Below are 26,054 nucleotides of genomic sequence, written 5' to 3'. Positions count from 1 at the left end.
GAGACTGAGGATTTTATTGAGGAAAATGGCCGCCGGGGGCCGGGGTTCAAATCCCGGACAAGATGGCCGCCGTGCACAGGGTGGGGGGGGTTGCAGGATTCAAGATGGCGGGACTGACGGGAAGCAGAACTCGGACAAGATGGCCGCCGCAGGGAGGCTTCAGGGGTGGGGCCGGCGGCCATGACGGGGCGAGCGTGACCTGTCCCCGTCCCCGTGCCGCCGCCGCCGGGGTCGCTCGCGCTCGCGGGGCCTGCGCCGCTCGCCGTCCTCCCCGTCCTCCCGGCCCCGGGGTCGGGCGCCCGCGGCGTCACTTCCTGTCTGGGGACTCGCGCCTCCCGCCTCCGGGCCGACCCCCCGGGGCACCGGGGCCTCACTTCCTGCGCCCGTCACGCCACTTCCTGTCGCTGCGTCCCCGCCTCCCGGGGCCACGGCGTCACTTCCTGTGGCCGTGGGGTCACTTCCCGCAGACCCACTTCCTGCCCCGATGATGTCACTTCCTGTCTGTGAACCTCCACTTCCTGTCCCCGTGATGTCACTTCCTGTCTGCGCATTCCCACCTCCCGCCCCCGGGGCCCCATCCCCCGCCCCCGTGACCTCCGCCCCGCCCCCCGGGGGGCCGCGTCCGGGCGGGCGCCGGGCCAACAGCAGGGCCACGAGCCGCACCCTGAGCTCCGCCTCCCGGCGCTGCAGCCCGAGCGCCCGGCGCTGCTCCTCCTCCACCCGCCGCAGCTCCGCCTCCTGCCGCCGCCGCCGCAGCTCCGCCCCCTCGGCCTCCGCGCGCCGCAGCTCCTCCTCCCGGCGCCGACGGAGCTCCGCCTCCCGCTCCTCGCGGCGTCGCTGCTCGGCCTCCCGGAGTCGCACGGCCTGTGGGGGGGAACAGGGGGCGGGTCTGGGGGGCGGCCGGGGCATCTGTCACTTCCGGGCCCCGCCCACCGGACGCTGGGCGTCAACTTCCTGCGGCTCAGGGTCTGTGTGATGTCACTTCCTGTCGTGAAACCGGCCATTTCTGGTTCCTCAGGGTCAGTTCTCTGCCTGTCAACCTCCACTTCCTGTCTCTGGACACCCACTTCCTGTCTCTGAAACCCACTTCCTGTCTCTGAACACCCACTTCCTGTCTCTGAACACCAAACTCGGGCCCCTGTGACGTCACTTCCTGTCCACACTGCGTGACTTCCTGTCGTTCCGACGTCACTTCCTGTCTCTGGACACCCACTTCCTGTCTGTGGACACCCACAGATGGAGCACTGACAGGGAGTGACGTCACAGACACAGGAAGCTCCGCCCACCTGTGGGAAACGGCTTCACAGACACAGGAAGTGACTCTGTACGAACAGGAAGTGACCCAGGAGGGACAGGAAACAGCCCCCGAGGCCCCGCCCACACCCATGCCAAGTGAAAAATGACACCAGAGGGACAGGAAGTGACTCCACAGAGACAGGAAGTGACTCCACAGAGACAGGAAGTGACTCCACAGAGACAGGAAGTGACTTCACAGAGACAGGAAGTGACTCCACAGAGACAGGAAGTGACTCCACAGAGACAGGAGGTGACTCCACAGAGACAGGAAGTGACTCCACAGAGACAGGAAGTGACTCCACAGAGACAGGAAGTGACTTCACAGAGACAGGAAGTGACTCCACAGAGACAGGAAGTGACTCCACAGAGACAGGAAGTGACTCCACAGAGACAGGAGGTGACTCCACAGACAGGAAGTGACTCCACAGAGACAGGAAGTGACCGCTGACGGACAGGAAACAGCCCGAGGTCCCGCCCACCTCCACGCGGCGCAGCAGCCGCGCCACGAGCCGCAGGGCCTGCAGGTGGCGCTGGGCCAGCAGCAGCCGCCGCTCCTCCGCCTGGACCCGGCCCCGCAGCCTGCGCCGTCGCTCCGCCCGCTCGCGCTCCGCCTTCCGCCGGCTCCGCCTCCGCGCCCGCGCCCGGGCCTCCCGACGCCGCGCCCGGTCCTCGCGACGACGCTCCCGGGCGCGCTCCGCCTCCTCCCGCTGACGCCTGCAACGGGAGAGGGACAGGAAGTGACGTCATAAGGACAGGAAGTGACGCTGAGGAGATGGAAAGTGACATTTTGGGACAGGAAGTGACACAGGGGCGACAGGAAGTAACTTCACAGGGACGGGAAGTGACATCAGAGGGCCGGGGACTCATTTTTGGAAACAGGAAGTGGGTTTTTTGGGGGTTAAGGGGTCAGAATGTAACAGGAAGTGACGCCAGATGAACAGGAAGTGACTTTTGCGATACAGGAAGTGGGATTTTTGGGGTCAAGGGTTGGAATGAGAGCAGGAAGCGCCCCCCCCGCCGACCCCGCGACCCCGCCCACCGCTCCTCGTCGCGCCGCCGCTCCTCCTCCTCGCGCTCTCGCCGCTTCTGCTCCTCCCGCTGCCGCTCGAGCTCCCGCAGCTTCTGCCGCTCCAGCTGCCGGCGGCGGATCGAGGCCTCGCTCAGGTGACGGGTGGCGTCGAAGGACACCTGCGGGGGGGCGGGGGGAGAGGTCGCGGGGCAGGAAGTGACGTCAGAGGGACAGGAAGTGAGTTTCCGGGGACAGGAAGTGACATCACAGTGACAGAAAGTGACATCACAGTGACAGGAAGTCACTTTTTGGTGACAGGAAGTGAGTTTCCAGGGACAGGAAGTGACTTTCTGGGGACAGGAAGTGACTTTCCAGTGACAGGAAGTGACTTTCTGGGGACAGGAAGTGATGTCACAGTGACAGGAAGTGAGTTTCCGGGACAGGAAGTGAGGTCATGCACAGGGAACTGACCCCGAAAGACAGGAAGTGACGTCACGGGGCCGGGAAGCCCCGCCCCGCCCTCACCTTGATGCCGCAGGCCACGGCCTTGCCGTCGTCGCCGCGCAGCATGAGCTTGGCGCCGCGCAGGGCGTCCATGGCGCGGGCGCAGGCGTCGGGGTCGCGGTACTGCACGTAGGCCTCGAAGTGCAGGGGGCCCCCGGGGCCGAAGGCGTGCAGGCCGCGCGCGCTGGGCTCGCCGCGGTACGGGTCCAGCATGGGGATGTCCACCTGCCGGATGTCGCCGAAGGCCCGGAAGGCCTGGCGCAGCAGCGCCTCGCTCGGGCGCTCCGCCCCCCCGGGGGGGTCGGGGGCGGGGTCGGCGCCCTCGCGGGGCGCGAACCAGCGGCAGGGCAGCCCCTCCAGGCGCAGCGTGTCGGGGCGCTCGCCGGCGGCGGCCATGTTGGGCGGGTCGTCGGCGCCGTCGGGGGCGGGGGCGGCGGGGGGGGCGGAGTCCCAGCGGCCCGGGGGCGGGTCGGGGGCCTCGGCGGCGCGCACGCGCAGCGGCTCGGCCAGCCCGGCCACCTTGAGCGCGCGCCCGTCCAGCCCGTCGAGCGCGGCGCGCGCGGGGCCCCGGCCGTCCAGCTCGGCCTCCAGGCGCAGCAGCCCCGGGGCGGAGCGCGCGATGCGCAGCGAGGAGAACCCCGCCCCCCGGGCCGCCGCCGCCGCGCGCAGACGCTCCATCACCTCCCACGTGGACACCGGGCGCCCCGGCCCCGCCCCGCGCCCCGCGCCCGCCCCCGGGGGCAGCGACACCGCGATGGACACGCGCGACGTCGGCCGCAGGTACAGGCCCAGCGCCGGGCACAGCGGCACCGCCTCCGACGCGTCCTGCACGATGGTCGCCGGCGACGACATGGCGGACGGGCCTGCGGGGGGGAGAGGGGAGAGAGCGGTCACACTTCCTGTCTCAAAAACGTCACTTCCTGTCTGTTAAAACCCACTTCCTGTGTCTAAAACCCTGAATTTGACTCCTGTGATGTCATTTCCTGTTCAAAAATTCCACTTCCTGTTTCTCAAAAGTCACTTCCTTTCTGTTAAAATCAACTTCCTGTGACTAAGAATCAGGCCGTGGCTCCGATTATGTCACTTCTTGTCTCTCAATCATCATCACTTCCTGTGTGTAAAGAACTTGGGGTTCGCTCTTTGATGTCACTTCCTGTCCAAAACCCACTTCCTGTCTCTAAAACACCACTTCCTGTTTGTTAAAACCCAGTACCTGGCACTGAAAAGTCACTTTTTGTATCTAAAATGTCACTTCCTGTGCCCTGGGCCCTCAGATATACACCTATGACATCACTTCTTGTCTGCAATTGCTACTTCCTGTTACTAAAACATCACTTCCTGTCTCTCAAAAGTCATTTCCTGTCTGTTAAAATCAACTTCCTGTGTCTAAAACCCTTGGTTTGGCTCCTGTGACATCATTACCTGTCCAAAAATCCCCACTTTCTGTCTTCCAAACATCACTTCCTGTGTATTAAAACCAACTTCCTGTGTCTCAGACCCAGGCTGTGACTCCGGGGATGTCACTTCCTGTCTAAAAGTTCCACTTCCTGTCTCTCAAAAGTCAGTTCCTGTTGCTAAAATCAACTTCCTGTGTTTACAACACTGAGAATCACTCCTGTGATGTCACTTCCTGTCTAGAAAACCCACTTCCTGTCTCTGAAAAGTCATTTCCAGCATCAAAATGTCACTTCCTGTTTGTTAAAACCAACTTCCTGTGTCAGATGACATCACTTCCTGTCCCTGAGCTCCGCCCACAGCGCTGACACTGAGACACGCCCACAGCGCTGACACTGAGACACGCCCACAGCGCTGACACTGAGACACGCCCACAGCGCTGACTGACACTGAGACACGCCCACTCCGGGCACTTCCGGTCCCGCCCGCCGCCATGATCGACACTCACCGCCCCGGGGACGGAAAATCACGGACCCGAAACAGGAAACAGCGCCCCGGGCACTTCCGGTCGCGCGTCCGCCGCCCCGGGGCGGGATTTTCGGGCCCCGCGCACCCCCGACTCACGCACAATGGCCGCCGCGACCGGACCCAGCGCCGCCCGAGCCCCTGGAGCCGCCGGCGCCGCGGAAGATGGCGGCACTTCCGGTTCCGCTTCACCCCCGACCCGGGCGCGCACCGGTGACGTCACACGCGCACGCTCAGCCCCGCGGCACCGGAAACGGACTCGCGGGAGCCGCCGCCGCCGCCATGTTGGGTCCGGGGCTCCGCTCGGCGCCGCCCGATGACGTCACGGCGGCGCGACCGTCCCCGCGAGGCCTCCGGGGGCCGGGCGGACCGGCGGAGACGCGTCCTGCGCCATCTTGTGGGCGGGGTTTCACGTTCTCGCGCGATCGCCGCCATCTTGTGGGCGGGGTTTCGCGTTCTCGCGCGATCGCCGCCATCTTGTAGGCGGGGTTTCGGGTTCTCGCGCGATCGCCGCCATCTTGCCCGCGGGATTTCGGGTTCTCGCGCGATCGCCGCCATCTTGCCCGCCCGCCGCCGCGTCCCGAGCGACACCGACGCCGCGTCCCGAGTCCCCGCGGCCGCCATGGCGCTGGCCCCGCCCCCCGAGCTGCTGCGCGGCCGCCGGTTGGTCCTCGCCAGCGCCTCGCCGCGCCGGAAGTGGATCCTGGGCCTCGCGGTGCGCACCGGGGGAACCCGGGGGCGGTGACGTCACTTCCTATCCGGGCGGCGAGGGACGGCGTCCGATGACGTCACTTGCTGTCCCCCCCGCAGGGCGTGGCCTTTGACGTCATCCCCTGCGACCGCCCCGAGGCCCCGAGCCGCCCGGGGGCGGAGCCTGTGGACCACGCGCGGGAGGCGGCGGCGGCGAAGGCTGTGGGCGTGGCCGAGCGGCTTTTCCGGGTGGGCGGGGCGCCCGGGGGCATAGGGGGCGGGGCTTCGCGGCGGGCGTGGTTTGATGACACTTCCGGCCCCGCCCCCCGCAGGAGGAGCCCGAGGCCCCGTGGCTGGTGATCGGCGCGGACACGGTCGTGGTGAGAGGCCCCGCCCCCTGCGTCCAAACCCCGCCCCCCAAGGGGGGGCTCGGGAAGCCGCGTCGGGTCAGACAGGAAGTGGCGGAAGGTTCCGGAAGGGAAACCGGATGTGGGGTTGGAGCGGCCCCCGGGGCTCAGGGAGTGATGTCACCGGGGCGGGAATCGGCCCCGCCCTCACCCCGGCCCCGCCCTCACCCCGGCCCCGCCCCCCCAGGCCGTGGATGGTGAGATCCTGGGGAAGCCCTGCGACCACGAGGACAACGTCCGGATGCTGCTCAGGTGGGCGGGGCCTGCGGTGGGCGGGGCCTGAGTGACCTGCGGGGGGGCGTGGCTGACCCTTGACCCCACCTTCCCGCCCCCAGGCTGAGCGGACAGACCCACAGTGTAGTCACTGGCGTCGCCCTCGTCACCCCGGGGGAAGGTGAGGCCAGGTGGGCGGGGCCTGGGGGGCGGGAAATGGGCGGGGCCAGCATGTCGGCGAAAGTCCCGGGACAGAAAGTGACGTCATAGAAACAGGAAGTGACCGAGACCCCGCCCCCCACGTGCTGTGCTTCCACGAGGAGACTCGCGTCACGTTCTCACGGATCTCGGAGGCCCTGGCCCGGGACATGGCGGACGGCGGTGAAGGGAGGTGAGGCCGCGACCCCCTGTGACCCCTTCATGACCCCGTGACCCCTGTGACCCCTGTGACACACTCGCCCTCCCCCGCAGGGACGCGGCCGGCGGGTACAAGCTGCAGGGCCGGGGCGGGCTCCTCGCCGAGCGCGTGGACGGCGACTTCCTGTGCGCCGTGGGCTTCCCCCTGAACCGCTTCCTGCGCGAGGTCGGGCGGCTCCCCCCACCCGGGGGCAGGAAGTGACGCGGGGTCGGAGGTGAGCGGGGGGGGGGGCAGGAAGTGACGTCACCGTGACAGGAAGTGAGTTTCCGGGGGCAGGAAGTGACGTCACGGTGCCTGTCTCCGCAGGTCTCGAGTTTATCAAGGATGCCGTGGGCGTGGCCGATGGAGTGGGCGTGTCACCGTCTGAATCTCATTTGCATAGATTTGCATCTGGTTTAAATAAATTTAAATAAATCTGCATGAACTTTGATGTCATCTGGGGGCCTGAGTGTGTTTGTGTCAAATGTGACATTTTTGTGTCATTTTTTTGTCATTTTTGGGTCATTTTTGTGTCATTTTTGGGTCATTTTTGTGTCATTTTTGTGTTATTTTTGTGTCATTTTTGTGTCAAATGTGTCATTTTTGTGTCATTTTTGTGGGGACAGGGTGCTGAGAGTTTGGCATCTTAGTGATCTGTGTGAAAAAAAATAATAATTAATAAGTAGTAATAATAAATATTTGTGCAGAAATACATTCCTCAAACACAGCGCAAACATTTTCCCGCCACTGTCCGAACACTGGAAATGCAATTCAGAGCAGGAAGTGACGTCACGGGGCCGGGAAGCCCCGCCCTCACCTATGGGGCCTAGAGTGACCTCACAGTCCTCATGCCCCTGCCTCACAGCGACCTCACAGTCCTCATGCCCCTGCCTCACAGCACTTCTCTCTCTTTTCTCCTGCAGCTGCGGCGCGCGTGCAACCCCAAGACCAAGGGCAGGGAAGTGCCAGGTGAGGACCTTTGCAGGAGGGAGAGTGGTCGAGTCCCGGTACCCGCAGTGTGACAGGCAAACTAAGAAGGTGAAGAAGTCCTTCACTCCTAGAGGCCCTGTGCGTGGTTGAGGGGGAGAATATGTTGTGCTGCCACGGTCTGACCCTGGACGACACAATCGGGGCTCTAACAGGCGCCTCTGCCCCACCCATGCTTGGACAGGGTGGTGAGTGTGGCCGCAGCATATGTGAGTCTCCATGGTCTGCGTCCCCTGTACCTCTTCACTCTTGTTTTGGGGACCCCTGTTTTGTTTGTTCTCTAGCATCACCCCCTGGATCACCCAGGCAGCTCCTCAGGTGTGGGCACTGACAGCGGGCGTTCGGTCTGGGTCGCAGGCACATCTGTCATGGGGCATTTTTCAGTCCGACCCAGAAGGCTGCAACAGGCCTCACTTCCACGGGGTTCACTTCCCGAATTTCCTGACGGCCCCGTTATCTACTGATAAAAATATCACTCACCACCCTGTCCAAGCATGGAAATAATAATAATCTGTCAAGTTCACTATAATCAGAAGGTTCTGGGCTCAGCCTGAACTGTATCCAAGGAGAGTGTTGGGCGTCAAAATTTCCTGGAGCAGCTTCTAAGGAGACCACACCCGAGGGAGGGGAAAGGGCCAGGCCAGTGTGCAGATTCCCGAACGACCCTACGGGCACATTCCCAAAACTCCCGGGTCCATTTAGATGCCTTGAAGGCACAGGCCCAGCACCCTCGTGTGTTCACATATGTTTTGGTTCAAACACACTGATGCCGAGTCTTCTCCTGCACCTGACTGGAGTCTTGAGTGTCTGTGTTGTCACGGCGACACCCGCAGTGTCCTCCTGGGGTAGAATGGATCTCAGAAGGGCCGGGCCAGTGTGTAGGTCTCTCACTGGCTGGTGATTCTTGGGGGGCCTCATCTCCGTGTCTGGGGTGAAGGTGTAGGGCAGGAGAAAGCCTGGATCTGAAATTCCGTGTTTTCAGATCTCTGGTTCTGGAAGAGAGGTACTCAGCCTGTGTGCATGTGCACATTTATCTGTGCGAATGCACATGTGCGCCTGGGATGAACACCAGCAGCGTTCCTCACCCACTTTACACCTCGTCTGCAAGCAAGCTCTGTGGCTCACTAATGAGTCCGGCAACCCTGCTAATTGAGCCCCACCAGAACAGGGATTCACATTTGCTTGAGTGCATGCGTGTGCATGCACATCTGTGTTCCCTACTCATATGTGATCCCTCTGACCTCAGAGAGATGGGCACAGATGTCAGTCAGCAAGAGCATGGCCCGGGCAGACCCCTGCCTGGTTTCAGGCAGGAAGTGGAACTTATGTTCTATTCCTCATTATCGGTTCTCTTTGTGCCCTCGTGCCTGACTGGCACCTGCCTGGACACTGCTGGCTCTGATGCCGGGTGTGAGCAGAAGTTCTATTCGTGGTCGCTGGATCAGACAGGGCGGGGCAGGGCAAGGCGGGGGGTGCACTTTCCGTGTGCACTCCGCAGAGATCTCTCTGCTCCCTGGCAGCCCAGGTCTCCCACCCACCAGTTGCTCAGCCTCTACGAGCCTCCGTACCGGGTGGCAGACGGGCCAGGCTCCGCTCTGTGTCCTGAAGTCACCTCCGGGTGGAAACAGTAGTTCCTAAGTTCTGTTCCAGGTCACAGTTGTTCACCTTTACGAGCCGCCGTTCCGGGTGGCAGACGGGCCAGGCTCCGCTCTGCCCTCTCTATTTAATTTGTTGGTTTGCTGTATTTTGCTTTTATTATGTTCAGCTATGGGCCTTGGATTTCTGACTTCTCTAATACTTTTAACATGAAGGGGTGTTGTATTCTGTCAAATGCTTTTTAGGCGTCTAATGAGACGATTGCTTTTTCTGTCCAGTTGCTATCTGTATCCATGTGATGGTTCCGACACATCCGCACACTATGCTTTTACTGCAACCAGTTCCGGGCTCTAAATTGCTAACTGTATTTATTATAACAAGGTTGGTTTTCTTTTTCTTTGAAAACCACTTCTGCGGAGGGAAAGAACTTGGCATACAGAGCACCCGTCCTTTCTAGAAGCGAGGCCACAGCCATTGAGAAGGGCAGATGTCAAGGCAGTTGAAGCAGCTGAGTCTCTCTCTAAAGCGTGGCTCAGGTGTGGAGATGGATTTCAGGACACCTCCGAGACCATGGTAAGAGAGTATAAATTGTGTGTCAGCGAATGCAGAAGGTCTGAGTTGCCTATTTGTAGGTAGTTTCTTCGGAATTCTCTTATTTTAAAGCACCACTTTTCTTTCCCATGCTTTAAATCCCTTGAATCACTTTATCAAGTTAGTGTTTCCTCCCTTAGTCTCTGTTGAACCTTCGCATACTAAGAACGCTGTCGGGTGAGTTCAGTGCTCATCATCTGAACGTCATGTCCTAAAGGACGGCACGTGGTTAAAAGTACAGCTAGTGCATGTGGCAGGACTGACAAGAAGGTTCCTCTTGCACATGGAACTTGTTATGCCATGTCTGGACAGCGTGAGAAAGTCCAGGGCCGTGTCTGCAGCTGCCAGGAGACTGACATCCTTGGGCACGTCTCCCAGCTGTGCCATAGGAATGCATTCCTCGATGGGAACACCCCTTCTCCTATATATGGTAGCGTCTTGGGCACGTCTCCCAGCTGTGCCATAGGAATGCATTCCTCGATGGGGACACCCCTTCTCCTATAGCGTATGGAGCTGATGGTGAGCTTAGGAACGCTGTGCTCAGTGCAGTCTGTTCCCTTGTGAGCTGAGCCCTGAGCGAGTGCAGAGTTTAGTTGTAACTTAGCCAGTGTGTCTAAGAGGCCTGCTGCCAGTTTTGTCTCCTGTGGAATTTCTGCTGCCAAGGAAGACGGGATTACAATGTTTCCTGACAGACTGAGATGGCATGGCGTACTCTTGGTTATTCGCGTGTGGAGTGGGGTTTTTAGTTGGTGAATATTCACATGTGGGGAAAGCGTGGCACATACTACATACTCTCAACTACCTAAGTGTGTGTACACTTGCAGGACCTAGAACACAACGTCTGACTGAGCTGCTTGTGCCTGGGTGACTTTGTTCTTGCCTTCTTGTGTTTTGTTTCCTATACCGCACATATTAAAAAATAAACAAAAGTTTCTTTAAAAATAAAAGAAAACGAATGCTGTCAGGTATGAAATTATTGAGCATACGGCTCTTTATAAAGAGTGCACTTGTGAAATGTGTGTATATTCGGAGTCTCTTGTCAGCCCGGTTCTGGTCAGTTTTTATATATGTTGTATATTATAAAGGAATGCTGTCGTAAACTAAGTATAGTATGGTTGAAGGTGGTGATGAGCAGCAGTCGTATATATGAAAACATTTATAACATTGTTTTATATATATAACATATATAACATTAACATTGACTATAATGTGAAATGTTTCGACGGTTTAGCTTAGAGTCCTGAAAAATATGAAAACAGATTTGCATGTCTCTAAGGCCTACATGTTTTTGGAATACTTATTTGGTGAATATTAAAAAACATTCAGAGGGCTATGTCAAGGAGAGTACGATGTAATGTTGAACATTTCACAAATCGTATTGGTGATGTTTAGCCTTTTCCTCGGGAGTCATGTAAGGTACATTATTTTTATTATTATTTTCCCTGCAGTGTTTAGCAAGTGAAAAGACAGGTATTACTGAAAAGCACCTGGAATTATCTCCAAGACCAAAGACAGGTAACAATTTTTTTTTTTGAAACCTCTCATTTTAGAGACCAAAACTTTGAGGTCTTTAGACTTGTTCACAAGCATTCTACCACCTAAATTCCCAAAATCTAACATGTTGGTTTATTGATGATGCGCTTAAGGCTATTTTTCAGTATTTTTTTTTCAAAACTCTTAAAAATGTCACAGTTTGGATAGTTCGCATGCTCAGTGTTAAGAACAACGGACGTAAAAGGTCGTTTTGATTCATCTCCACCACAACCTACTCGGTTATTCCCAGTCTTGCTAGTGATTTTTTATATTTAGGGTACTCTTACTGGGTTTATTACTTTAAAAAAATAATTCTTAATTTAGCCTCTCGTATATCCGGACAACAGTTTGCCTTTCTTCTCCCCTTCCTGTCTCTCCTCCCAAACCCTGTCTACTCCTTCTCTGTTTTTCTTCAGAAAAGGGCAGGCCTCCCCGGGATACAACCAAACATGGTGTGTTAAGTTGCAATAATACTACCCACCTTCCCTCATTAAGGCTGGGAGAGGCCGCCCAGTAGGAAGAAAAGGGTCCTCAGAGCAGGCAACCGAGGCAGAGACAGCCCTGCCCTCACTGTTAGGAGTCCTACAAGAACACCAAGCTACACACCACAGCCTCTATGTAGGTAGCTTAGGTTAGACCCATGCAGGCTCCCTAATTGTCGGCTCAGGCTCTATGTGCCCCTGTGAACTCACGTTAGTTGATTCTGTGGATTTTCTTATGGCACCTTTGACCTCTCCGGCTCCTACAATCCTTCGTTCTCACCTTCAGGATTTACTGGGCTCCACTCAATGTTTGACTGTGGGTCTCTGCACCTGGTTTCCATTAGTTGCTAGCTGGAGCCTCTCCGATGACCGATGTACAAAACTTTTGTCTCTGGGCTATCTGGCCCCTGGTTCCTGGCCCTCGAGGCAGTGGGTTCCCTCTTGCGGCCTGGGTCTCAAGCTGGTCACTGATTATTCACTCCCACAATGTCGGTGCCACCATTCATTGCCTCTTACTGGGTTTATTTTAATCATAGAGTCTAATTCAGTATTTCTCAGCCTGTAGGACGTGACCCCTCGGCACCACTGCTAAGACCACTGGAAGAGACAGATGTTCCCTTTACAACTCGTAGCTAGCAAAATCACAGTTGCAAAGTAGCAACAAAAATAAGTTTATATTTAGGGGCCACCACAGGAGGCACTGTTTTCTAGGGCCATAGCATTAGCAAGGTTGAGAACCACTGGTCCAGTAGGAGAGCTCAGGTTTAGAACATCAGGCAGATAATGAACAAATAAATAAACAAATGCTCTGCATTAAGTTCCAGTACCACGAAACATTTTTATATTGAAAATAAATATGATTTATACTATAGGAATGACTGCGACAGACTCAGTCTTGCTCAGTGAATTAGTTATGGACTAGAAAAACAAAGAAATTCTATTCCCAAAGTTAGGGATTGATGTAATCTTTGTAACAACATCTCCAGAGAATCCAGCTATTTTGAGCTCTGTAATATTAATATGGGATTGGTCCTTGTGGGTGAGAGGTGGCAGCTCGGTAGTTTAGAATAAATTCTTGGGGTTACTGCTGGTGCTGAGGGTCTTTAGCCAATGAACTTTGACTTCTCTGGGGAGATCGACCTCTTTCAGAACCTGGGCTAGAACCTGTCACATAGGACTATCTTCACTAACGATGGCATGATGAAGTTAGCGAATTTTTTTTCTAAGATTTATTTATTTTATGTCTGAGTGCTCAGTCTGCATGTACACCTGCATGTCAGAAGAGGGCATGAGGTCCCATTACACATGGATGTGAGTCACCATGTGGTTGCTGGGAATTGAACTCAGGACCTCTGGAAGAGCAGTCAGTGCTCTAACCACTGAGCCATTTTTTTTTCAGCCCAAAGCTAGGGATTTTTATACATGTATAAGGCTACGAGTAAACTTAGTGTGAGTTGTAATGGAGCAGAGTGACCACCGACTGCTGCCCTCCTCATCCCACGTCCCTTGGGTGGAGTAGAAGAGTAAAGTCTTGTGATTTCAGAGATGCTTCTGTCTTCACTGGTCTGGGGAAAATAAGCCCAATGCTTACGTCTCAGATCCTGCATTTGGGAAATGGGTGTTTGATTGAGGTTTTCTTGTATCAGGTGAGGCAGGAAGATAAAGTTCCTGATGCCCACACTTTAAAGAGCTGTGTGCGGGCCTGGAATGCTGTAGGGTGGTGACTTCCTGAGACCCAGAGACCAAACCTTCTAAGCCATAGTATCATTTTCTTTTCAGTTTCCTTCCCGGTCTTTGAGACAGGGTCTCATGTAACTCAGGCTGATGCTGAATGTGTAGCTGAGGCTGACCGAGCTCTTGCCTCTGTCTCTTGAGTGCTACGATAGCGTGCAGCACCATTATGCATCGAGTGCTACGATAGCGTGCAGCACCATTATGCATCGAGTGCTATGATAGCGTGCAGCACTATTATGCTAAGATAGCGTGCAGCACCATTATGCATCGATAGAGGATTTTGAGGATTTCAACTCGGGGTTTTCTGCATTTAGACAAACTGTCTAAACGTTGAGCTACTTCCATAGCCTGTGATTTTTTTTTTTCTGTGTGAGTGAAAAATAAAATACGCAAAAATGTTTGTTTGAAATTTGTAAAACTCTGCCTTGTAGAATAAACTGGTAGACATTTATTTATAATACCTTTGGATAGTAGTCCAGAATTATATATTTCTATTTGTGCCAATGCTCTTATATCAGTTTGTTTAATTTTTTAAATATAATATATAGAAAAAAGGTATGCTTCTTTAAATAAATATGGTTTATGTACATTTTTTTGTAGTCGCAGCATATTCAGCTTTGGGAAAAAAACTAAATATTAAATAAGTTGCTACTTGCATTTAATCACAAGGTGTTCTTTTGAGATAATCCCCTTAGGCTAGATCATACTTGACTCAAAATACTGTTTTTTATTCTATAAATGATACACAATATACTCTGAAAGGCTCAAAGTTTTTACCAATGTGCTTTGTAAATACTCCAGCTTGCTTCTTGGGGCCGTTTGCTTGGAAGATTTTTTCCCACCCTTTTACTCTGAGATAGCGTCTGTCTCTGTCTCTGAGATGAGTTTCCTGTATGCAGCAAAAGGCTGGATTTTGTTTATGTATCCAGTCTGATACTCTATGTCTCTTTATTGGGGAGTTGAGACCATTTATGTTAATAGATATCAAGGAATAGTGGTTGCAGTTTCCTGCTATTTTTGCTTTTAGAGGTAGAATTGTGCCTGTGTGTCTTTCTTCTTTTGGTTTTCTTGCTTAGGTATTTTCTTGTTTTTACTAGGCTGTAGTCTCCCTCGGTGTAGTGGGTTTTCCACCTATAATTCGTTGTAGTGCTGGGTTTTTTGTCAGTTATTGTGTAAATTAGTTTTATCCTGGAATATCTTCATCTCTCCATCGATGGTGATTGATAGTTTTGCTGGGTATAGCAGCTTGGGCTGGCACTTGTGCTCTCTTAGGGTGTGCATGATGTCTGTCCAGGCTCTTCTAGCTTTTATAGTCTCTGTTGAGAAATCGGGTGTGAGTCTGATTGATCTTCCTTCATATGTTACCTGACCTTTTTCCCTTACTGGTTTTAGTATTCTTTCTTTACTTTGGGCACTTGATGTTTTTACTATTATGTGTCGGGAGGTATTTCTTTTCTGGTCCAACCTATTTGGAGTTCTGAAGGCTTCTTTTATGCTCGTGGTCATCTCATTCTTGAGGGTAGGGAAGTTTTCTTCTATGATTTTGTTGAAGATATTTACTGTGCCTCTTAGTTGATACTCTTCTCCCTCTTCTATTCCTATTATCCTTAGGTTCGGTCTTCTCATTGTGTCCTGGATCTCCTGGACATTTTGGGTTAGGAGCTTTTTGGTTTTTGCATGTTCTCTGGCTGTTTTGTCTATGTTTGCAATGTTGTCTTCTGCCCCCGAGTTTCTCTCTTCCATCTCTTGTAGTCTGTTGGAGATGTTTGCATCTGTGACTCCTGATTTCTTTTTTAGGTTTTATTCTTCGAGGGTTGTCTCTTTTAGTGTTTTCTTTATTGTTCCCATTTCCATTTTATATTCCTTCTTCAGTTCCTTTATCTCTTTGGTTCTGTTTTCCTCTAGTTCTTTGATTTCTTTGAGTGTTTTTCTTGTTTCCTCCTTAAAAGCTTCTATTTCTTTATGCTTTTCCTCCCATTCTTGGTTAAGGATCTCTATCATCTTTTGTGATTTCAGGTCTGAGTCTTTTTTTTTTGGAGTGTTTGGCATTCCGCTATCTGCTGTGACGTGAGAGCTGGGTTCTGGTGTTGCCAGGTCGTTTTGGTTTCCATTGGGTAAGTTCTTTCGCTTTCCTATTGCCATCTTGTTGTCTGTGATTATATGCGGTCTTGTTGTCAGTGATTGGTTCCCCTCTCTCACGAGTACCTGGTCTATGTCCCTGGATCTCAGCTGTTCCTGGAGTCAGATGGCCTGAGCGTTTAGTCTGCACGCACTGGCCCTCCTGGTGGAAACTGAGTCACTTTAGAAGAGTTCCCGCTTGGGTGGGGGTGGGGGGATGCTTTCTGCATGCTCAGCCCATACCTTTCTGTGCCCAGGGTAGTCACAGCACAGTCTCACCAGGCCTGCGTCCCCGTCTTATGACAGTTTTAATAAATAGATATTACAGTGACTTCTTGTCTCTTGATTTTGCTTTTTTTTTAAAAAATGTTTTATTGTTTATTTGGGAATTTTACATCATGACCCAATTCCACCAATTTTCTGTTTCCTCTCACTCTCCCTTCACCATTTTGAACTCCCACACTAAAAAAAAAAAGAAAAGCCATGTCATTGTGGAAGCTGTCGTGTGTCACAGTGTACACCCTGTTGTCTACAATTCTTTGTTGCAGTGTTTATTGCAGTGACTCATTGATCTGGTTCTTGAGGCCTTTGGCTTCTGCAGCACTATCTGGAACTGCACTGGGACTCCTCTCGGATATCGTGTTGCTCTGTGTTGCTGAGATCCTGTAGGATATAGTACAGCAGTTCCTTGATGGGGTAGGTGTTGGGGTGGGGCTCCGAATCTGTGCATGAGGGGTGTATGATCTGGCCAGCCCACCACCTCTCTTTCACCCTCACGGCTGGGGTGGTCTCTCTAGCCCTGCTTTGGCTCATTCAATGCCTAATCCAGCAAGTAGCAGGGTCGGCTTTCCTGATCTCATGCCTTCATTGCTACTTCACTCATAAACCCCAAAACTGGGGCCAGCTCCACTCTGCTACCCAGATGAGGTATAGGGACCTCTCCCAAGTGTTGCCGCTGGTGAGGGACAGGGACAGTTCTCTTGCTCTAGTGACCTGGGGCCAGCTCACCTGCAACCCTACCACCCAACTGTGCTGTCTAAGTGAAGGGCAGTGGCAGCTCTCTTGCTGTTATGACCCCAGAACCACAAGTGATAAGGGTGAGGGGCAGGAGAGGGTCTCTCTCTCTCTCTCTCTCTCTCTCTCTCTCTCTCTCTTTCTCTCTCTCTCTCTCTCCCTCTCTCTCTCTCTCTCTGTCTCTCTCTCTCTCTCTCTCTCTCTCTCTCTCTCTCTCTCTCTCTCTCTCCCTCTCTCTCTCTCTCTCTGTCTCTCTCTCTCTCTCTCTCTGTCTCTCTCTCTCTGTCTCTCTCTCTCTCTCTGTCGATATACAATTTACAGACCACATGAAGCTCAAAAAGAAGGAAGACCAAAGTGTGGATGTGTCAGTCCTTAGAACGGGGAATAAAATATGCATGAGAGGGAGGGGGAGGGACTTGGGAGGAGGAGAGGAGGGTAAGGGAGAAAGGGGGTGGGATCAGTATGGGAAGAGAGAAGAATGATATGCAGAGGGTCTGGAAGTTGAATGGAGCTGTGTAGCAATGGGGGATGGGGAAACGGGGGTAGCCACCAGCAAATTTCAGATGCCAAGAAAGCAAGAGGCTCCCAGGACCCAACTGGGATGAGATAAGCTGAAATGCCCAAAGGGGAAGGAGAACCTATAGAATAGGCGTGGCCCCTGTTTGGGGGCCACACACTCATCTCCAGTTTTTTAACCCAGAATTGCTTCTGTCTAAAGGAAATACAGAGAAAAAGTGTGGAGCAGAGACTGAATAAAAGGCCGTCCAGAGTTGGTTATGTATTGAGATCTTGTTCCGTAAAACAAAAACTGGGGGCTGGGAAATGCCTGTATCAGTAAAGTGTTGGCTGCACAAGTGACTTGATCTCAGTTTCCAGCAGCCATGTTTTGTTTTAAATCAATTAGATTACATCCGTAAATTCTCACCCCTCAAAATGTCCACACGGCAAACTCAGAGCCAAGTGATAGTGATATGAACTGCCCACCCAGATGAGACAAATAGTCCTATAATCATCCAATCCCTGATAAGATATCCGTAGCTACCTGTGGCTATTTAAAGTCCTGCAGGTCTGGGTTGTCCTTCTCTTCCTTCATCTTCTCTCCTCCATATTCTCTGTCTAAAATTCCCAGCCCGCCTCTCTTTTTCACTGCCCTATCACAGGCCGTGTGGTATCTTGTGCCCGCCCTCACCTGTTGGACACACTGACATGGGAGAGGAGGGAAAATCCCCAGTGCTTACAAAGCAGCTAGTGAGTCAAGTCATCCTGCCGGGGAAGAGAACCTCACAGCAATACGGTTGAAAGTCATGTAGGACAATACCCGACTATGACTTCTGGCCTCTACATACTTGTACATGCATGTATGTGTGCATCCTCACACACACACTAGCCAATAAATTAAAAATTGGAATACTTAAACCGTGAGAGTAACATGTGTTGACTTTCTTATAAAGCCGGTGGTCGGAGTGTGAAGCCGTGCGCAGAGCTGTTGGAGTGTCTCATCCTTCGGTTCTCCCGTCCACGAATTCCTTCCTTTAATTGTTTTAAACCTTTGATAGATGATGAATACTACAGATATCAAGATTATATTTTACCTAAAACATGAAGCTTGGAATTAAATGTGTTATTTCCTTTTAAATATTCTCTTATTTCATGACCTGAGAAATATCTTTTCTTAAGACAGAAAGTTTTCTGTCTTAAAATTTTCTAAAGCTATAATGAGATTATATTTATGACGTAAAATGAAACTAAATTAGTTTGTTTCCATATTAATGAAAGATATTTCTGGAATAAAATTCTCGGGTGAAGTTATTTCTTTTGATTTAAAACATTTAATTTTTGGATTTATTAATTTTTATCTTATGTATATACATGTTTGTTCACCACATGCATGCCGTACGTATGGGAGACAAGAGAAAGCATTGGATCCTTTTGGAGCAGAAGTTAGACTTTTAGAGCCACGTGGATGCCTGGAATGGGACCTAGGTCCTCTGCAAAAAGAGACTTGTAGCTCCTGAGCCATCTCTTCAGTCCCGAAAGCTAGTTTTTAACAATGGACTGTATAAGTCAACCATGGTTCACAAAGCCTAAACTACTGAACTATGTAGAGGAATGAGGCAGCTTTCCGTGTTTGACAGAGAGGGATTTCATCATCTCACTTCAGAAAACATCCAAATGTATAAGACCGGAGAAATGATTCGTATCTTACTTTCTTAAGCATGCTGAAGAAACTACAGGGATTTGAAAACAATTGAATAAAAGTAATTCCCTTATATTTGAGGTCGGGTAAGAGTTGGAAGGACCCGTGACCAGAGAGAGAATCAAGTAATTTTTGCTGTTAGTGTATTTGTATAAATCACGATGGGCATACCAACCACTGAGGATATGTTTGTAAAGTAAATATTAAGGTGATATAAAATTAATAAGGGTAAATGTATTTTTTAGATGGATTACAGGTAATTGACTGGGAGATTAACAGTGACACAGAGGATCCTGGTGGGCCTAGTGAGTGTGACAATGAGGATGGAGCCCTGGACATTTCGGATTGTGCTTCTTTTGCAAGTGTTCACTCTCTGACAAGTGATGACAGGGGCCGTGAGTCCCCTGAGGTAAGAACGGATCATTTAAAAATCTGTAATTGTAGCTCCATCTTTTCAAGGATGGTCACTTGTGAAGGTCATACTGTTCCTCACGCTTGTCCCTAAGGTGATAGGCCTCTCTCATAGCAAGTGTGACCATTTCTTGTGCTGTCCTTGTGCTGTCCCAGTACAGGTATATGGAAGTTGATATTATTTGATGTTTTTAAATGACATTGATGACTAAGGTGACTTACTTCCTTCATCGTTTTTGTTTTCCTTGAACATAGTGATTACTATTTTTTTTAACTTGTCTAATTTAGCACTAATAATTTGTCCCTGTTGTTTGTCTGTGTTGTTTAAGGTGTTTAGACACAGTAGAGATTTTCTGTTTTAGAGAACTCTAGCCTGCAGCCTCCTTATATTTTCACTATGGATACAGTCCCTCTGGTGTCTCCCTTCACCATTGGTATTAGGGATTTTTAGTAACTCTGACAACATCTCTCAGATAACAACTTAAGGATGGAAGGATTTATTTTGATTTACTATTTCTGAGCTTGTGTGACTTCATTTATCTTCAGAACATCATGGTGCTAGAAGTGTCTGGTGGGTGCCACATAGAAAGAGAAAGGGCTTAGCTGAGCGACCTGCCGCAATCTTAGGAAGCACGTCCCTAGCCTTCTGCTTCCTTCAGCTGGGCTTAACCCAGATGTTCCGGAATGTCACAGAATAGCGTTGGCAGAGGGGACCAATGTGTGCCATAAGAGCCTGTAGAGGTTTTTTTTTTTGTTTTTTTTTTGTTTTTTTTTTTTTAAAATCAGGACGACATCACCATCATTCTAGGAATGAATTTATGACCTTAAACCCCATGGAGCTCCGTGCTCGCCAGTACTTGGTTATTTTCTTAGTTTTCACCTTCATTTTGGTTACACGTATTTTTCAGTAGCCTCAGAAAAACAATTCAGAGAGGATAATTGGTTGAGATTTGGCATTTCTAAAGATGTTAGCAGTGTGGTAATTTACATGTGAAATCTCAGCACTGAGGAGTCTGAGGCAGGAGCATTATGACTTTGAAGCCAGTTTTGATGGCATAGTTTGAGAGAGAGAAATGCAGAGAAGGAGAGGACAGGGAAGGAGAATGCTTTTTCAATATATCAATGTGACCGAAAACGTGTCTAGAGTTTTAGGTTGAAAATGGTTTTCTTTTAAAACTTTGAAAACATGCTTGTAGTGTCTTTATCTTGAGTTATTGTCAATAAGTCTGAAGTATAGGAAGCCGCTGGCGCCAGCTTCCCGCCCATTGTTCAGCCCGCAAAAACCTTTCCCCTCGTGTTGCTTGGCAACCACATAAGTCACAGCCCACTCTCGGGGCACGTGATTGAGCTACAGGAGGATGCACCAATCAGGTAGCAACACAAGTCTCTTAGGCATATATAGCAGTGCATTTCTCCCCCACGGGAGAGGAAGACAGTGGAGAGATTGCGGGAGACCCCACGTGGAGGGATGGCAGAGAGATACCACGTGGAGAGAGACCCGATAGGAGAGATTGCGGGAGGTCCCACGTGGAAAGAGACTGGGCAGAGAGACCGCACGTGGGAGACTGCACGTGAGAGGTCGCCTATACAGTAGACCCCGGTAGGGAGTCCCCGGCTCAGAGAGAAGTTTCCTGCTCAAGAAGTCCCCTGCTCAGAGTGCTGTACAATAAAGGTTGTCCGCAGAAGAATCTGTTTGTTTGTTGCACGCCTGTTCCTATCGGCGGGAAGCGTGGGCGCGCGACAAAACTTTGAAAACATGCTTTTGTTGTCTTTATCTTGAGTTATTGTCAATAAGTCTGAAGTATTCTCATTCTTTATCTCCTCAGATTTCTTTTTTGGTGTGTTCGAACAGTTTGATTGTGCTGTGCCTTGGCATGATTTTCTGTTTGATATTTGTCAAGATTCTGAGGAATGGAATGAACGTGTTCTGGGGAGTCCTCAAGACCAATAAGATCATTGTATGTTGTCATTTGTCTTTTGGTTGTAGGAGAGACATATATGCTGGCAACATTATGTACACCACTGAAGTATATGATCCTTAGTATTTTTTTAAAGACTTATTTATTTTATGTATGTGAGTTCACTGTAGCTGTCTTCAGACACAGCAGAAGAGGGCATCAGATTTCATGCAGATGGTTGTGAGCCACCATGTGGTTGTTGGGAGTTGAACTCAGGACCTCTGGAAGAGCAGCCAGTGCTCTAACCACTGAGCCACCTTCCTCTCTAGTCCTCTTAGTATGTTTCTGTAATAGCTGTTTTAACAAGTATGAGGTAGCATTTCATTGTGTTTTAAGAAGAGCTATTATTTTTGTGTTTATATGTGTGTGCATATGCACATATGTGAACATGCGTGTGGGTCCTCACAGAACCTAGAAGAGGTTATCAAGATTTCCTGGTTGGATTTATAGTCAATAGTGAGCCATTCAATATGGAGGCTAGAAACCAAACTCTGGTCCTTTGGAAGAGCAACAAGTGCTCTTAATCATGGAGGCATTTTGCCAGATCCTCACTGAGATTTCTTTTATTGGATATTTTTTTTTTATTTATATTTCAAATGTTTTCTCCCTTCCCGGTCTTCCCTCTGGAATCTCCTTATCCCTTCCCTCCTCCCCCTGCCTCTTATGAAAGTGTTTCCCCACCCACCCATCCACTGCCTCCCATATTCCCACCCTGGCATTTCCCTACACTGGGGCATTGAGCCCTCACAGGGCCAAGGGCCTCTCCTCTCCCTGATGCTGGACAAGGCCGTCCTCTGCTATATGTGTGGCTGGATCATGGGTCCCTCCATGTGTGCTCTGGGGTTGGTGGTTTAGTCTCTGGAAGCTCTAAAGTCAGGTTTGTTGATAATGTTGTTCTTTCTATGGGTTTGAAAACCTCTTTAACTCCTTCAGCGCTTTTTCTAGCTCCTTCATTGGGGACCCTGCTTTCCTTCATTGGGGACCCTGCTTTCCTTCATTGGGGACCCTGCTTTCCTTCATTGGGGACCCTGCTTTCCTTCATTGGGGACCCTGCTTTCCGTCATTGGGGACCCTGCTTTCCTTCATTGGGGACCCTGCTTTCCTTCATTGGGGACCCTGCTTTCCTTCATTGGGGACCCTGCTTTCCTTCATTGGGGACCCTGCTTTCCGTCATTGGGGACCCTGCTTTCAGTTCAGTGGTTGGATGAGATCATTCAACTCAGTATTTCTCAGGCTGTGGCCAAGACTCTCAGATGACAGCTATGCCAGGCTCCTGTTGAATTTCCCATATTTTGGGGCAAAAATGCAGAAATTCCCCTTATTTTGAGGTAAAAAGGCTGAAATTTCCATATTTTGGGGCAAAAAGGCAGAAATTTTCCTCATGTTGGGGCAAAATTGCAGAAATTTCACTTATTTCAGGGAAAAAAGGCAGAAATTTTCCTTATTTTGGGGCAAAAAAGACAGAAATTCCCTTTGATAGGGGAGGGAGGACCCACCCTGAATGTGGGCGGCACCATGGTGTCCCAGGTTTCATAGAAACTTCACAGAGGAGGAAGCCAGCTGAGGGCCAGCATCCATCCCTGTTTCCTCTCAGATGTGAGCAAGTTCCTGCCACCAAGGCTGTGAGCGTCCCCTACAATAGAAGCAGCGGCCAGGGATGTGGAAGTGCAGTATAGGGGAAGGGGGCAGGCAGAGGGGACAGCTCAGGGAGTGCAAGTTACCTTGTTTTTCATAAATCACATTTTATTTATTTTTTCTCTTCTTCCACCATTCAATCTCCTCAATTTACTTCAGTAAATCACAGCATCGATAGAAACACCACTGACAAAGGCTCAGCACAAAAACCTGGAATTTTTTTTTTCTTCTTTTAAGTATAAAGCAAACTGAGCCAAGATTTGATATTTGATGTCTAAATCCCCATCCGCCGCGGCATTCAGGCAGAAGATCCTGGTAGAAGCTGCGGTTTTGGGGGAAAGATCAGGAGTGCAGTTAACTGAGGCCAGGCTTAGATGCCTGGACCACCCGTGGAGAAGACTCTCAGAGGCTCCCTGCAAAGACAAGAAACAAACAAACAAACAGCAAGAAACCCCCGAGTAGTAATAGTAGTAAGAAGAAAATCTAAACCTCAGTTTGCCCATCTGTCTTCCTAGCAATGGCCTTGAAACCCCTTTCAGCCACTGGGTGTAAAGGCCTCGGGTAACCTGGATGCAAAAGCGGCTCACTTGGGAATACCTTATGCAGGCTTGAGTCATTGAAATCTGAAGGCCAGAATAAGTATACTGAGTGTAAAAATCAGCATTCCTGCCAGGCATAAAATAAGTGTTCAATAAATGTATCCCCATGGTCTTGAGCAAAATGTCCCTCTTTAATGCACAAACAGAATTCAGATATCGATTCCCAGTTCCATTTTTTATTACATAAAATGAAGAAAAACATACTTTAAAAAATGTATTCTTAAAAACATCCAGGAACAGTGTCACGGTACAGAAGGAAACCCTGATGCCCACTGAAGTCGGGACAATTTTATTTTACCCAACTTGTCTTTAGTGTTCTCAAAGAGAGAGATTGTCCACAAATCCTCCAGCAAAATCTTTTGTATTCCTTTGACAGTTTTATTTTTCTGCTAAAAAAATAAGGAGCTTTCTTCTGTCCCTAGAACACACACACACACACACACACACACACACACACACACACACACTCAGAGCTAAGCATGACTCAGCCTTGAAACTTCAAGTAAAACATAAATACCCAGGTTTTAATGTAGGTTAACACCTTGTCCCAGTTTAGGTAGTTGGTAAGTCTATTTTATTATTATTATTTTTTCTCATACATTTACCAAATCGGTCACATGTCACAGTATTTTGATTTTCCTATTCTTTTTCCTTTTTTCTTTGTGCTGCCAGGTTCTCTGAGCTTGTCCATCACTGAATTCCCAGGGTTTACCACTTACCTCGTAAACAAGAAAGCTGAGTAAATTCCATTTCAATGAATTTCTGAGTAGAAACAAAAACATTTTTCGTAATCTTTACCTGCTTCCTTTTCTTCAAAGCATTTATTCAACTAACAATTATGCTTGGCTTTTTACTGAAATCTGGAACAACTTTATTTTATTTATAACTTAAAAATCAACTAGCATTAAATTCTTCATTGTATCAGACAGACAGACAGACAGACAGAGTGCTCAGGGTATCTATCGGATGGGCGGATGGGCAGGAACAGCCAGAATGAGGCTGAACCACATCCCTAGGCAGGATCAGTCTGAGGCCCAGGCTGTGTGTGGGAAAGACACCGACTGGATCCTCGCTGCCTTCTTTATCTTCTATTTCTGGACGATTTCTCAGAAATAAACATCCACCCACCGTTGAGAATAAGACTCATTCCCCAGATCAGAGAGAACCCTCTGTCCTACCCCGTTACCCCTCAGTATTGGGAACATGAGGCTCAGCTGCCCTCCTCTAGGGAAGTGGACACAGTGTAGCTTGGTCAGCAGCCAAGGATCAGGAAAGCAAGTGACTGCAGAGCTGTGTGCACCGCCCAGCCCGATGGAAACAACACTACTGAAAAGGAATGCATAGAATAATCTCTGTCCTCCAGCTCTGAACTGGAAAACGCCTCAGCTACATTCGCAGACTGTCTTACTGGTTTTTGTTTTTGTTGGGGGGTGTTTTGTTGGTCTCTCTGTGTGTGAATGTGTGTGCATGTATGTATATGAGTATGTGTGTATGTATGTGTATGTATATGAATATGTGTGTGTATGTATGTGTATGAGTATGTGTGTGTATGTATGTGTATGAGTATGTGTGTGTATGTATGTATATGAATATGTGTGTATGTATGTGTATGTATATGAGTATGTGTGTGTATGTATGTATATGAATATGTGTGTGCATGTATGTATATGAGTATGTGTGTGTATGTATGTATATGAGTATGTGTGTGTATGTATGTATATGAATATGTGTGTGCATGTATGTATATGAGTATGTGTGTATGTATGTATATGAATATGTGTGTGTATGTATGTATATGAGTATGTGTGTGTATGTATGTATATGAGTATGTGTGTGTATGTATGTATATGAGTATGTGTGTGTATGTATGTATATGAATATGTGTGTGTATGTATGTATATGAGTATGTGTGTGTATGTATGTATATGAGTATGTGTGTATGTATATGTATGTATATGAATATGTGTGTGTATGTATGTGTATGAGTATGTGTGTGCTCAAGTGTGTGAACAGAAGATTGCTATACAAGCCTTTCCAGCACAGTTCCCTAAGGGCTTTTACAGGAACGTCCTTTAGAATCAAACTTCTCCGTCCCTTAACTCAAAGGCAGAAACAGAGATATTTCTCTCCTTTGACTTAAAGCAATTTGGAGTGACTCCTGGGGTTAGATGATGGGGGAAATTGTCCACCAGAGAAACAAGTTTGGTCACTACCCTCAGCCACAGCAACGACACCCCCTGGGGACAGTGGGAGAAGAGTAAACAGTGGGAGTCTGCTCACAGCCCGGGGGTGGCTGAGGCATTTGCGGGTTCAGACGAATTGCCCTTGGGCCATGGGAAGCTCTTCAGGGCGGCACTGCAGCTGGACAGTCGAGGACCCCAGGACTCCACCTCTGCTTCCGTTAAAGGACATCCACCTCGGACAGTGGCAGGGGTGGTTCAGGTGTGGGGACAGCAGCAGGGAGGCCAGCTCAGCCAGGCTCTTTCTCCCTCAGCCAGGGTCATGACCTTGGGTATCAGCCTCACCCTGAGGGTCAGCCCCAGCATGGCCTATAGCCAGGGCAGCCTCAGCCTTCGGGAGGACTTTCTGAGCTGCAAAGAGACCCCCACCATGGGGATGGGGAAGGATGTAGGCTCCTACTCTTAGTCACTTGGTGTTGGTATTGGGCCCGTGAAAGACTTTTCTCCTTTGGGTTTTTGTTTGCTTGTAGTGGCAACCACACGGGGGAGTGTCGGAGATGGCAGAGAGCTGAACTACAAAAAT

General features: G+C 50.2%; 2 protein-coding genes and 1 long non-coding RNA gene across 6 annotated transcripts; 2 read left to right on the top strand and 1 right to left on the bottom strand.

Moving 5' to 3' along the window:
• Positions 1-4: 4 nt before the first annotated feature.
• On the bottom strand, positions 5-5,116 carry AKAP17A (A-kinase anchoring protein 17A). 3 transcript variants are annotated; one of them, XM_080910366.1, is made up of 5 exons: positions 4,713-5,116; positions 2,831-3,672; positions 2,336-2,484; positions 1,776-2,010; positions 5-864 (listed from the first exon to the last, which is right to left on the bottom strand). In XM_080910366.1, exons 2-5 carry the CDS (start codon positions 3,659-3,661, stop codon positions 160-162), a joined length of 1,920 nt encoding a protein of 639 aa, XP_080766492.1. In that variant the 5' UTR covers positions 3,662-3,672; positions 4,713-5,116; the 3' UTR covers positions 5-159. The 3 variants fall into 3 exon arrangements, with proteins under 3 accessions (XP_080766492.1, XP_080766494.1, XP_080766493.1); XM_080910368.1 differs by having other exon boundaries at positions 4,829-5,116; XM_080910367.1 differs by having other exon boundaries at positions 4,833-5,116.
• LOC308415812 (dTTP/UTP pyrophosphatase-like) lies at positions 5,046-7,015 on the top strand (the record flags this gene model as incomplete). Its single annotated transcript, XM_080910864.1, has 8 exons — positions 5,046-5,444; positions 5,540-5,668; positions 5,752-5,799; positions 6,014-6,078; positions 6,162-6,220; positions 6,310-6,430; positions 6,511-6,671; positions 6,764-7,015. The coding sequence occupies 7 exons, from the start codon at positions 5,046-5,048 to the stop codon at positions 6,656-6,658; spliced, it is 969 nt and encodes a 322-aa protein (XP_080766990.1). The 3' UTR covers positions 6,659-6,671; positions 6,764-7,015.
• Positions 7,016-9,466: 2,451 nt separating this feature from the next.
• On the top strand, positions 9,467-19,923 carry LOC308415623. Of its 2 annotated transcripts, none has more exons than XR_013974892.1 (5): positions 9,467-9,592; positions 11,059-11,125; positions 15,376-15,473; positions 16,026-16,173; positions 18,934-19,923. It is a non-coding gene; the product is annotated as an uncharacterized lncRNA (long non-coding RNA). The 2 variants fall into 2 exon arrangements; XR_013974893.1 differs by lacking the exon at positions 18,934-19,923 and adding an exon at positions 17,652-17,780.
• Positions 19,924-26,054: the final 6,131 nt, after the last annotated feature.

The sequence above is a fragment of the Micromys minutus genome (assembly GCF_963924665.1).
Source record: "Micromys minutus genome assembly, chromosome: X".
NCBI classification, from domain to species: domain Eukaryota; kingdom Metazoa; phylum Chordata; class Mammalia; order Rodentia; family Muridae; genus Micromys; species Micromys minutus.
The sequence above is the reverse complement of the archived record's forward strand: the minus strand, read 5'-3'. Positions and strand labels throughout refer to the sequence as shown.

What these genes read in the sequence shown, in the direction of transcription:
- AKAP17A (XM_080910366.1), bottom strand. Translation starts at nt 3,661, where the DNA reads ATGTCGTCGCCGGCGACCATCGTGCAGGACGCGTCGGAGGCGGTGCCG. An exon ending in CGGCGGCGCGACGAGGAGCG is followed by an intron (nt 2,011 to 2,335) that starts GTGGGCGGGGTC and finishes CTCCCGTTGCAG; the next exon opens with GCGTCAGCGGGAGGAGGCGG. An exon ending in GGCTGCTGCGCCGCGTGGAG is followed by an intron (nt 865 to 1,775) that starts GTGGGCGGGACC and finishes TCCCCCCCACAG; the next exon opens with GCCGTGCGACTCCGGGAGGC.